The 13,553-nt window shown below is 40.5% G+C and overlaps 1 protein-coding gene across 1 annotated transcript in view; it reads right to left on the bottom strand.

Annotated features, from left to right (window-relative positions):
• Positions 1-241: 241 nt before the first annotated feature.
• LOC128642575 (ficolin-1) overlaps positions 242-13,553 on the bottom strand; it is a 116,418-nt gene continuing 103,106 nt past the window's right edge. Inside the window, exon 9 of the mRNA XM_053695340.1 lies at positions 242-553. Within this exon, the coding sequence (XP_053551315.1) occupies positions 306-553 (248 nt within the window). The 3' untranslated portion in view covers positions 242-305. The remainder of the gene's footprint in view (positions 554-13,553) is intronic.

The raw sequence follows: 13,553 nt of genomic DNA, 5'->3' as shown, positions 1-13,553 counted from the left end.
GCCACCAATCAAGCAAGCGCTACCCAGAGTCCTGAACCAAAAATGGTCCGGCTCCTAAGTTTACATTCAAATAAAGATACCAAGAGAACAAAGAAAAATAGACAATAGGAGTAAATGAGAAAGTTGCTTAAAATTGCATGTTCTATCTGAATCATGAAAGTTTAATTTTGACTGGACTATTCCTTTAACTAATATAGTATAAATCTAACATATTCCAAAAATATAGCGTATATAGATGAAGTTATTGTCATGGGATTATTTATTTATGTCTTGCTTAATACGTTCCTCCTTCCGTTCTGTTCTGTTTACACTGGTCTTATCTTCATTTCAGAAAATTGATAAGAGTATTTGTGTCCCTTGCCAGAGTACCAGTTGATGCCATCTGCATCACTGCTGTGCTGTCCCAGATGATACAATCCATTTAGATTTGAATGGTGGCAGTTGACGTACCACCAAGCTCCTTTGAAATAATCAGCACAATTGCCTGGATTATCATCATTGTCTTGGTCCTTTGTGGTAAATGGTTTGTCCTTGTGAATCAAGAGAGAATCCCCTATAAAAAAACAACAAAAAACACAACAGTGATTGGAATGCACCAAGCCAGTGTTATAACTACAAATTCTTTCAGTCTATGATGTAGATTTATAAAGCCGCTGGTGCTGCTTTCTACCCGTGATGTTTACGGCTCACCGGAAACATAAGTTAGGGAGCAGCAGTCATAAGACCGCTACTTCTTTACTCGTCCGCCACCTCTTAGGTGGCGGACTGCAATTATCCCGATTATATCTGATCGGGATGATTGACACCCCCTGCTAGCGGCCGATTGGCCGCGAATGTGTGGGGGGTGGCATTACACAAGCATTACACCAGAAATGCTTGTGCAATGATAAATGGCGACAGCGTATGCTGTCGGCATTTAGCGATGTCAGGCGGATATGATTCACTACAGCCATTTGATAAATCGGCCCCTATGACTCAATCACTAATCTGTATCACCCCAATAAAACTCATTGTTTTCCTATGACTCAATCACTAATCTGTATCATCCCAATAAAACTCATTGGCCTCTAGTTATGAAGCCGTCTACTTACCTGCATTCGCCGGCCCAATACGCTCGCCTAAGCTCGCCTCACATCGCCGCCGCGGACCTGAATACGCTTGCCAAAGTTATCAATAACCTATCAAAAACCAAGTACGGGGCGATGAGCAGCGGACTGTGATAGTTATCACTCATCAATCTCGCTGCTCTTCAGCTTTTTTACAGCTTTATTGATACCCCTGTCACTAAGCACTCACACTATACTATACTGTTCTACCCCCTATACCGGCGCCCCCGGAGCTCACTGCAACTAAATAAAGTTATTACCCCCTAAACCACTGCTTCTAGACCCCGCTGCAACTATAATAAATATATTAACCCCTAATCCGCCGCTCCCGGACCCCGCCGCCACCTACATAATACCTATTAACCCCTATCCTGCCCCCCCTATACCGCCGCCACCTATAATACATTTATTAACCCCTATCCTGCCCCCCCTACACCGCCGCCACTATAATAAAATTATTAACCCCTAAACCTAAGTCTAACACTAACCCTAACACCCCCCTAACTTAAATATTAATTAAATAAACCTAAATAATATTACTATTATTAACTAAATTAATCCTATTTAAAACTAAATACTTACCTATAATATAAACCCTAATATAGCTACAATATAACTAATAGTTACATTGTAGCTATTTTAGGATTTATTTTTATTTTACAGGCAACTTTGTATTTATTTTAACTAGGTACAATAGTTATTAGTTATTAACTATTTAATAGCTACCTAGTTAAAATAAAGACAAATTTACCTGTAAAATAAAAACTAACCTAAGTTACAATTACAACTAACACTACACTATAATTAAATAAATTATTCCTATTTAAAACTAAATACTTACCTGTAAAATAAACCCTAAGATAGCTACAATGTAATTAATAATTACATTGTAGCTATTTTAGGATTTATTTTTATTTTACAGGTAACTTGGTATTTATTTTAACTAGGTACAATAGTTATTAAATAGTTATTAACTATTTAATAACTACCCAGCTAAAAGAAATACAAAATTACCTGTAAAATAAATCCTAACCTAAGTTACAATTAAACCTAACACTACACTATCATTAAATTAATTAAATAAATTAGCTACAAATACCTACAATTAAATAAACTAAACTACAAAAAACAACAACACTAAATTACAGAAAATAAAAAAATATTACAAGAATTTTAAACTAATTACACCTAATCTAAGCCCCCTAATAAAATTAAAAAAAACAAAATAATAAAAGTCCCTACCCTATTCTACATTACAAAGTAATCAGCTCTTTTACCAGCCCTTAAAAGGGCTTTTTGCGGGGCATTGCCCCAAAGTAATCAGCTCTTTTACCTGTAAAAGAAAATACAACCCCCCCAACATTAAAACCCATCACCCACATACCCCTACTCTAACCCACCCAAACCCCCCTTAAAAAAACCTAACACTAACCCCCTGAAGATCTCCCTACCTTGAGTCGTCTTCACCCAGCAGGGCCGAAGTCTTCATCCGATGGGGCAGAAGAGGACATCCGGACCGGCAGAAGTCTTCATCCTATCCGGGCAGAAGAGGACATCCGGACCGGCAGAAGTCTTCATCCTATCCAGGCAGAAGAGGACATCCGGACCGGCAGACATCTTCATCCAAGCGGCATCTTCTATCTTCATCCATCCGACAAGGAGCGGCTCCATCTTCAAGACCTCCGGCGTGGAGCATCCTTCCTGGCCGACGGACTAACGACGAATGACAGTTCCTTTAAATGACGTCATCCAAGATGGCGTCCCTCGAATTCCGATTAGCTGATAGGATTCTATCAGCCAATCGGAATTAAGGTAGGAAAAATCTAATTGGCTGATTGAATCAGCCAATCAGATTGAAGTTCATTATAGATGTTCTAACAAGGTTGGTAAGTGTTTTGGTTGGTATAGGTTACACTGTCTATCTGGCAATATTATAAAGCAAGGTAACTGTTATTGTACAGACAGATATACACAGTCTCTCCCAGTTTTATATCCCACCAGAGAGACTTTGCATTCAAGCTTTAGTGTTCGGTGGTGACCGCATGAAGAGGACCTCTGCAAGAAGATAAGAAGGATAAGATTGAAGATGGGAGAAGATGGAAGAAGAGGATCACCACCATGACGACCCTCCCAGATGCCCTACCAAATGCCCTTTTCAGGGCATTTTTTTTAGAATACAGTTATTTTTTAGTTTAGGGGTATTTTTTAGATTAGGCTTTTTTTTGGGGGTAGTACTTTTATTGTCGAATGGGGTTGTAGTTTTTAGGTGAAAGAGCTATGTCACTTGGGGCAATGCCCTACAAAAAGCCCTTCTAAGGCCAATTTTTATAGTAACTTATAGTATTAATTTTGGGGGGGGGGGGTTAAGGGCCTTAGTTTTAGTATATGCATAACTGAGTTTTTTATTCTTGGTAGTGTTTCCTACCAGGAGGGGGCAACGTTTCCCAAACCTCAAATGCCTATAAATACACCTCCCACCTCACTCATATCTCAGTTTAACGTATAGCCAAGTTAGTGAGGTGTATAAGGAGTAAAAGCATAAAAAGAGGAACAGGATAAATAATGTGCTTTATCCAAAATTTATAACCCTCCAAAAATGGGTGGGTCTCGTGGACTCTCGCCACCATGAAAGAAATGAATTTATCAGGTAAGTTCTTACATAGGTTACGTTTTCTTTCATATAGGTAGCAAGAGTCCTCAAGCCAGCTACTGATGGGATATAATCCCCAAGATGTGGAAGTCCACGAGTAACTATAGAGGGAGGGATGAAATAAAAACAGCTATTTCCGCTGAGAAATTAAATCCAAAAATATAATTAAGTTTTCTTAAAAATTAAAAAAACTGAAATCATAGGCACTAGAATCAAACAGACAGCTGCCTGTAGAACCTTTCTACCAAAAACTGCTTCCGAAGAAGCAAAAACATAAAAATGGTAAAATGTAGTAAATGAATGCAACGAACACTAAGTGGCTGCTTTGCAGATTTGATCAACTGAAGCTTCATTCTTGAAAGCCCAAGATGTGGCAACTGATCTAGTAGAATGAGCTGTTATTCTCTGAGGCGGAGACTGCCCTGTCTCCAAATAAGCTTTGTTAATCAGAAGTTTCAAAAAAGATACCAAAGAAATGGCAGAGGCTTTCTGACCTTTTCTGGAACCAGAAAAAATTAACAAATAGATTAGAAGTCTTTCTGAAATCTTTAGTAGCCTCAACATAATATTTCAAAGCTCTTACCACATCCAAAGAATGTAAATACCTTTCAACAGTATTGTTATGATTAGGACACAAGGAAGGAACAATAATTTCCCTATTGATGTTGTTAGAATTCACAACTTTAGGCAAAAATGTAAACAAAGTCTGCAAAAAAGCTTCATCTTGATGGAAAATCAGATGAGACTCGCAAGAGAGAGCAGACAATTTAGAAACGCTTCTAGCAGAAGAGATAGCCAAAATAAATAACACTTTCCAAGAAAGTAGTTTAATGTCCAAAGAATGCATATGCTCAAAAGAAGGAGGAGCCTGCAAAGTCTTTAATACCAAATTTAGACTCCAAGAAGGAGAAATAGATTTAATAACAGGTTTGATATGAGTCAAAGCCTGTACAAAACAGTGAATATCACGAAGATTAGCAAACCAGCAGAGATTTGTCCTTTGAAAGTATTGGCAGACAAACCTTTATCCAAACCATCCTGAAGAAACTGTAGAATCCTAGGAATTCTAAAACAATGCCAAGAATAATCATGAGTGGAACACCATGAAATATAGGTATTTCAAACCTTGTGATATATTTTCCCTAAAATAGGCTTATGAGCCTGTATCATAGTGTTAATCACAGAGTCAGAGAAACCTCTATGACTAAGGACCAAGCTTTCAATTTCTATACCGTCAAATTTAGAGATTTGAGATCCAGATGGAAAAATGGGTCTTGAGACAGAAAGTCTGGTCTTAGAGGAAGTAACCAAGGTTGGCAACTGGACATTCAGACAAGGTCCGCATACCAGAACCTGTGAGGCCATGCTGTTGCTATCAGAAACACATAAGATTGTTTCATTATGATCTTTGAGATCACTCTTGGAAGAAGAACCAGAGGTGGCAAAATGTAAGCAGGTTGATAAAACCATAGAACTGCTAGAGCATGCATCAATTCCGCATGAGGATCCCTGGACCTGGTAAGGTATCTGGGAAAATTCCTGTTTAGACGAGAAGCCATCAGATCTATGTCTGGAAGACTCCACATCTGCACAATCTGATAGAACACATCTGGATGGAGAGACCAGTCCCCCAGAAATAGAGTCTGACGGCTGAGATAATCCGCTTCCCAATTGTCTACACCTGGCATATAAATTGCAGTGATTAGACAAGAGTTGGATTGTGCCCAAGAAATTATTAGAGATACTTCTTCCATTGCTAGGGGACTGCAAGTCCCACTTGATGATTGATATATGCCACTGTTGTGACATTGTCTGTTTGAAACCGAATATAGGGTTCTTTTTTTAATAGAGGCCAAGCCTGAAGAGCTCTGAAAATAGCATGGAGTTCTAAGATATTGATTGGTAACCTCGCCTCTCGAGGATTCCAAACTCCCCCAAACAGCTCCCCAAGCTGTGAGACTTGCATCTGTTGTGATCACAGTCCAGGAAGGACAAACAAAGGAGGCCCCTTAAATAATAAGATGATGGTTTAAACACCAAGTCAGAGAGAGTTGAGTTTTGGGATTTAAGTATATCAGTTGTGATATCTGAGTATAATCCCTGCACCATTGGTGCAACATGTAAATCTGTAGAGGTCTCATATAAAAATGAGCAAAAGGGATCGCGTCCGATGCTGCAATCATGAGACCTAAAACTTCCATGCACATAGCCACTGAAGGGAATGATAGAGACTGAAGGTTTAGACAAGCTGAAACCAATCATAAACGTCTCTTTTCTATTAGGGATAGAGTCATGGATACAGAATCTATCTGGAAACCTAAAAAGGTGACCTTTGTCTGCAGAATCAAGAAACTGTTTGGTAAATTGATCCTCCAACCATGTCTTTGAAGAAACAACAGAAGTTGTTTCGTGTGAGATTCTGCAAAATGAAAAGATTGAGCTAGTACCAAGATATTGTCCAAATAAGAAAACATTGCAATACCCTGCTCTCTGATTACAGATAGAAGGGCACCTAGAACTCTTGAGAATATTCTTGGTGCCATTGCAAGGCCAAACAGAAGAGCAACAAATTGGTAATGCTTGTTTAGAAAAGAGAATCTCAGAAATCGATAGTGATCTAGATGAATCGGATTGTGAAGGCAAGCGTCCTGTAAGTCTATTGTGGACATGAAGTGACCTTGCTAAACAAAAGGCAGAATAGTCCTTATAGTCACCATCTTGAAAGTTGGGACTCTTACAAAACGGATTTAAAGTTTTCAGATCTAAAATTGGTCTGAAAGAATTTTCCTTCTTTGTTACAATGAATAGATTTGAATAAAAACCTAATCCTTTTTCCTGCTGGGGAACTGGGACAATTACCCCTGAAAGTTCTAGATCATACATTTCAGAAAGGCTTGAGCTTTTACTGTTTTTTCTTTGGTTCATGGGTAAGAAAGAATCTTCCCAAGGGAGGTCTTATTCTGAATCCTATTCGATACCCCTGAGAAATTATATTCGGAATCCTCTGATTTTGGACAGAAAATGTCCAAACTCTTTGAAATAGCTTTAGTCTGCCCCCTACCAGAAGAACTGGCTTGAGGCCCACACATTCATGGAGGTTTAGGGGCAGGATTTGGTTTCTTATAAGGCTTGGATTTATTCCAGATCGGAGATGGTCTCCAATTAGAGCCAAAGGGGAAAGAGTGGTTGTCTGTTCTCTAATCTGACAAAATGAACACAAACGATTGGGTGCTTTAAATTTACCCTTAGATTCTGGTCTGGGGCAGAAAAAACTCCCTCCCCCCCAGTGATAGTGGGAATAATAGATTCCAATTGAGAACCAAAAAGATTATTTATCGTGAAAAGAAAGAGATAACAATCTTGTTTAGATACCATGTCAGCATTCCAAGATTTAAGCCATAAAGCTCTTATAGTAAGAATAGCTAAAGACAAAGATTTGATGTTAAGTTTTAGAACATCAAAAGATAGCATCGCAAATAAAATGATTTGCTTGTTGAAGTAAGATTATACTGTTAGATAATTCTGGGTCTAAAGACAACTGCTGAGCTAAACTGTCCAACCAAAATATAGAGGCAGCAGCAACATCAGCGAAAGATATAACTGGTCTAAGAATATAGCCAATATGCCCTTCTAAGTTAAGATTCAAATTTTATATCTAAAGGGTTTAAAAAGAAGTGCCGTCTTCTATATGAATGGTATTACCTTTGGTAAGAGTGAAAATAGGCCTATCAACTTTAGGGACTGTTGCCAAATTAGCAATAGGCAAAGGATAAAAATTATTTTATTTTATTTTACTTTTATATTTTTCAACAAAAGGCAACTTACAACAATCATACACACAGTGCTACAGAAAAAAAATATATATTAAAAAAACTTAACTGAACATGATCATAAGAGGTTACAAAAAAGCACAATGTCCAGGAAAATAATTAACAAATAATAAAATTAACAGAATATATACATTTTGTAAAATATAATCACTTTTGATGGGTTAGAAAATCAGCACCCATGACATTTATACCTTTTCCCCATGTGCATAATCATGCAAGATAGAGTGTCCATGACATTAATATGTATTTATTTTTTTCACATCATCATCTCCTTTATTTTTCTAAAACAAGTATTATTCTAACATTACGGTCGTCTGTTGTACCTGACCTATTTAAAGTTATTATACAAAAATTAACTAATGGACTCAAATTAGCTAAATATGTTAACAAATATATATATATATATATATATATATATTATTTTTTTTTTAAATAGATTTTTATTTATTTTCAATAATTTAGAAGTAACAATGAGGGACTCGCAGGTCCCCAACACAAACATTGAATTCCAAACTTAAATCTACAATATTGAAACGGACCAATGGTCCCAAGATAAATATATAAAATACAAAGAAGCAAGAAGCAGGTTGGTCTCCACAAGTGTACCAACTTGGTCTCCCACCAATTTGAGCAATGGTGGGAGACCAAAGGGTAGCCAATACAACACCTTAAATGACATAAATCAGGAACATATTGAGGGGGGGGAACATGAATGTGAAGAGGGGTGGAGTGAGGGGAGGTGTGAGTTGTCTAATGGTGAGCGGGCAGGAAGTCTTGAGTCGTGACAGATGGGCCCCAGGAAGTGTCGTATTTGTCTTTCCAGTCAGCCCAAATCATTTCAAACAAGTCTAGTTTGTTTAATTCAAGATATATGGACTTTTCCATGTTGTATAGGAAAGCCATGGTTTTCACTATCTCATTCCACTTAGGGGGGAGTCTCTTTTCCAGGATCTAGCTAGGTTAGTTTTAATAGAAGCTAGCAGGTAAATACTGAAAATGCTTTGGTGCTTGGGTAAGTCGTGTAGACCTAAGTGTAGTAGTGCTGTGGCTGGGCCGGTAGGAACCCTAATTCCAAGGTCGGCAAGGGTGCAATACCCTTTTACCCAAAGAGGGTTGATTTTAGGTGCCCTGGAACCCACAATTTCTCCAACAGAGAGGTGAAGCTCCTGGATACATCTTGGACAGACGGGAAGGGACGAGATACCATTGAGAAACAACCTTATAATAAGTTTCAAACATTGTAACACAATGAAGGGTTTTCTTTGTCAGTAGAATGGCCCTTTGCCAAGAATCAACAGATATTTGGGCGTGCAACAAGGCATCCCACCTCATCAAATGCGGGGCAATTTCGGGCGGGACTGATCCGTCCAGTAATCTATAGTGAATTGAGAGTGGCTTGACAAGTCTGCGCCCAGCCCTCCATATGGACTCCCATGGAGTGGGTTGCCTAGAGGAGGCGGGGATGAAACCCCAGCTCCTCAAGAAACTTTTAGCCCTGATGACCTCAAATCCACTATCGAGCCCAGATAGATAGATATGGGATGAGTCTCTGCCAGCCCTGTAAAGAGACCAGCTATCGAAGTGATAGGGGAGGGATGAGGAGCAATTAATTGGCGGTGCCAAATCCTATCCCATACATGAAGGCATTCTAGGATAACCATGTTACTGATTCCCAAAAGTCTGTGGGTATGTGGTGGAGTCCAGATTACGTCCTTTAAAAGAACATTGTGGGGCAATGAGGCCTGTTCAATTTCCCGCCATTTGTCACAAGACTGGAGTACTCCCCATTGGGAGATGTGAGTGAGCATAGCACCCTCATAGTATTTTACCACTGAGGGGGACGCCAGCCCCCCAAATGGATAGGGAATTTCAGGGTTTTTTGGGAAATTTGGGGAGTCTTCCCTTGCCAGATGAACTTTGATATCTCGCTCTGAAAGTGTAGTAGAAGTGGCATGGGAACTCTAATCGGGAGACATCTAAACAGATAGGTAAGTTTAGAAAGAAAGGACATTTTGATGGAGGCAATGCGCCCCATCCAAGAAATAGATTTGTGGTCCCAGGTATTTTTTAGGGTTCGCAGTTCTGACAACAAGGGAAGATAGTTATCTTTAACCATTTGTGTAGCACTATTGGATATCTTTACACCCAAATGAGTAACCTGCTCATGCGTCCACTTAAAATTGAAGCGCTCCTTTAGGTTTTGGATGCAGTTGTGAGAGTAACCCCACCAATAAATTTCCATTTTTTGGACATTCAATTTATAGAATGAGAGGTCTCCAAAAGTCTTCAAGACATCCAATAGTCTAGGAATGGCTTTACCCGGGTCCACAGTAAAGATTGTGATGTCATCCGCGAACAGCGCGATTTTTTGCAATTTGCCTGATAACATAATCCCCGGTATGGACGCATCTTCCCGAATATGAGCAGCCAGGGCGAACAGCAGAGGGGACAAAGGACACCCCTGCCTAGTGCCATTTGAGATGCGGAACGGTTTTGATTGAAAACCGAGGCCCCGGACAACAGCGGACGACAACGGAGCTGAATATAGTGCCTGGATAGCTTTGCAGGTTGAATGAGGAAAGTTAAAGGCTTTAAGTGTTTCCCATAGATAGGGCCAGCGGACTCGGTCAAAAGCCTTCTCGGCATCCAAGGAGATTACCGAGTAAGGCCTATGCATCCTAGTAGACTCGCAAACAATGTTTATAAGATGCCTTGTCTGGCCCCTCACGCTTATGGATGAACCCCACCTGGTCAGGGCCAATTAGGCATGGGAGTAGCTTACCAATGCGGTTAGCAAGAATTTTGGAGTCGATTTTAACATCCACATTTATCAAGGAAATTGGCCTATAACTTGCACATAGGGAAGGATCTTTATCGGGTTTAGGTAAGGTAATTATAGCTGCTTTTAAGAATTCTTCCCTCAGGGAGCCCTCACTACCTGCCAAGGCAAAGAACCTCTGCAGATATGGAGAGAGTTTGTGGTTATATATCTTGTAAAACTGGGCAGAGAAGCCCTCCGGCCCTGGGGCCTTAAAGGGTTTAAGATTTTTTATTGTTTGTTTGATTTCTAATAGGGACAATGGAGCCGTGAGTCTTGTTGTTCAGTTGTAAGTGTAGGGAGGTTCGCTGAAGATAAGAATACCCTGATGTCTTGACTGGAGGTAGGGGTTAAATTCTCAAATTTTTTAATATTATATAGTTTGGAGTAAAAATAAGCAATGCTTTCTCCTATTAAAGAGGGCTTCTTTATGTCTAAGTCTATTCACAAGCATAGTGTCAGCTCTGTTTCCTTTGTGGTAGTATAGTTGTTTTAATTTGCTAAGGTTATGTTGGGTGCAGCGTAATTCTAGGAGGTTAATGTGCTTCTTAACTGTAGATATTTGCGAAGCCACATCTACACTAATGGAAGAGATTCTAGAGATCTGAGCTTCGTATGTGCCTGCACAAGGGTAAGACCCGCTAACTTTCTCAAATGGCCCTGCTTATGAATAATGAGGCCCCTGACCGTCGCCTTAATAGCGCCCCAAAGAATGTCATCCGAGGTCTGGCTGTTGTCATTACGACCTAACAATTCAATCAAGTCTCGTCTCAATTCTTCCCTGAAAGGGATATCTGCTAATATGTGTCTTGGAAGACACCAATTAGATTTGGAGAGGTATAAGTCTGCCATGACTAAGTTGTGATCAGACCAAGAGCTAAGAGAAATGTTGGCCCGAGAAACCGAGTCCAAGGATCCCGTCTGACAAAAAATGTAGTCCAACCGAGAATAGGTTCTGTGTGGGTGGGAGTAGTGAGTGTAGTTTCTGTCATTAGGATGCAGATTTCTCCAAATGTCAAAGTAACCGTATTGTGTCATTATAGCCCGGAATTGGGCTGAGGTGTGAGTCTCCTGAGAGTGTCTACTACCTGTGTTGAGTAGTTTGCGATCAAGTCTTGGGTTCCATGTCATATTAAAGTCACCTGCGATCAGAACCCTCCCTTGCTTGAATTTGTCAATTATCTGGAGAATTTTACGGAGACATGTAGGCTGTCGGGAATTGGGTAAATATATGAAGACCAACGTATGGAGAACATGATCCAATTTACAGACCAAGATAGTGTATCTGGCCTGAGGATCAATAAATGCTTGTATCTGTTCATAAGCAACCCTGTTGTGAAGTAAAATGGCCGTGCCTCTAGCTTTCTTAGAGAAGGGGGAGGTATTGAGGAGGGCCCGCCTGCTAATGAGTCTCCTGCAGGAAAACTACGTCTGGATTATGAAATTTAAGTTCACGGGTCAGAAGACTCCTTTTAAAGGGAGAATTGAGGCCCCTTACGTTGTGAGTAAGAACCTTTATACAGTGAGCCATCATAAATGACAGACTCTAAGTAGGGAGGTAGGGTGGGAGGTAGGGGAGTGCAGTTAGGGGAGTGGACTAGGTCGGGATATCAACTCTTGGGTGTTGTATTGGGGCTAAGGTAAAAGTAGTTCACCTAATTGGAACCCTGGCGTGGGCTACCTATATGGGGGGGTGCTAGGAGAGGAGAATCTAGAGAGAGACGAAACCATCGGCCCCCCTCAATGTGCAGAGGGAGCAGAGCATGTAAGTGTTTAATTCGAATGGTGAACCTGAGAGTAAATAAGTGGAGGTGTGTGGCCAACAACAAGAACAGTAACTAAAATGTAATGTAGCCCTCTAGACAGCAGTACCAACAACCATAGCATAGAGTGGTAAAACAGTACATCTACTATCTAGGGAGTCAAGTTATTATCCCATCCATCTAATTAGAGGCAGTTGACCTGTGATGGAATGGCCCCATAAAGTAATTAGAGACAGAATCAAACGTGAACATAAACAGGTATAACAAAGGATAATAACAGTAACAATAATACTAATAACAGTAACAGGGACCATACACGGTCCAGTGCAAGATGAATACCTCTATAACTGTAAGGCCACCCTATAAGGGCGGTCACCGTGAAAAGGCATGGTGGTGGAAAAACATTGTTGCTGGCCAAATATGCCTCCCTTTCAAGAGGAGGAAACCTGAGGTCCTTGAGAGTCCTGTGAATGCTGTATTTTTTGTCTCTTGGTTCGCTGATCTTTAGTGGGCCATTCAGGTGCTGTGGCTCTCAACCTTGCTTTGCCAGGAGTGGGTTCCAACATATCGCCCTTTGTGAGACCCCACTGTGCGAGTAATGTAGTGCCCTGAGCCAGTGAAGATATTATATGTGTTTGATTGTCCCTTGAAATCAGCAACTTGGATGGGTACCCCCATCTGTACCTTATGCCAGCTTTTCTGAGAGTGAACGTGACTGGCTGGTACTGTCTTCTATATTGTAGTGTATGGGCTGACAAATCTGGGAGTAGTTGGATAGCTTGAAATCTTTCTGCCACTTGAGGCTTGCGGAAAGCGGCCTGCATCAGCTTACCCTTGAAAAGGAAGCTGTGAAAACAAACGATAACGTCTCTTGGTTTCTCCTGTGAAACTGACCTTGGGCGCAGAGCTCTATGTGCTCTCTCCATAGTAGTGGTTAAACCCTCGGTGGGGCCCAGTAAGTTATCAAAGAGTTCCAAAAGGAAGCCTTGCAGGTCAGCTGGTGCAATGTCTTCTGGTATACCCCGAAATCTGATGTTGTTTCTTCGGGCCCGGTCTTCAACATCTGCAAGCTTAAACTCAAGTTGACTCAGCTGGTCTGACAGAGCTTCAGAATATGCCAAGAGGTTTGATTGATCTGTAGTGATGTTGTCTTGCCGCCTTTCCAAGGAATCCACCCTTTCTCCTATTTCCGAAATATCCTTTTTCAGCTCAGCGTGGCTTTTTTGAATTTCTTTTGTGATAAAACGAGTTTGGCTAGCAAGCATCTTTTTGAGAGTGTCCTCCGTAATGAAGTGTTGAGATCTGGGGTTTGGCGTCACTTCATGTTGGGAACCCTCCCCTACAGGCTCAGACCCACTCAGGCCATCGTTAGAATCATCCTCTGGC

This window comes from Bombina bombina, chromosome 12, assembly GCF_027579735.1.
Source record: "Bombina bombina isolate aBomBom1 chromosome 12, aBomBom1.pri, whole genome shotgun sequence".
Taxonomy (NCBI): Eukaryota; Metazoa; Chordata; class Amphibia; order Anura; family Bombinatoridae; genus Bombina; species Bombina bombina.
This window is presented reverse-complemented; position numbering and strand designations above follow the sequence as displayed.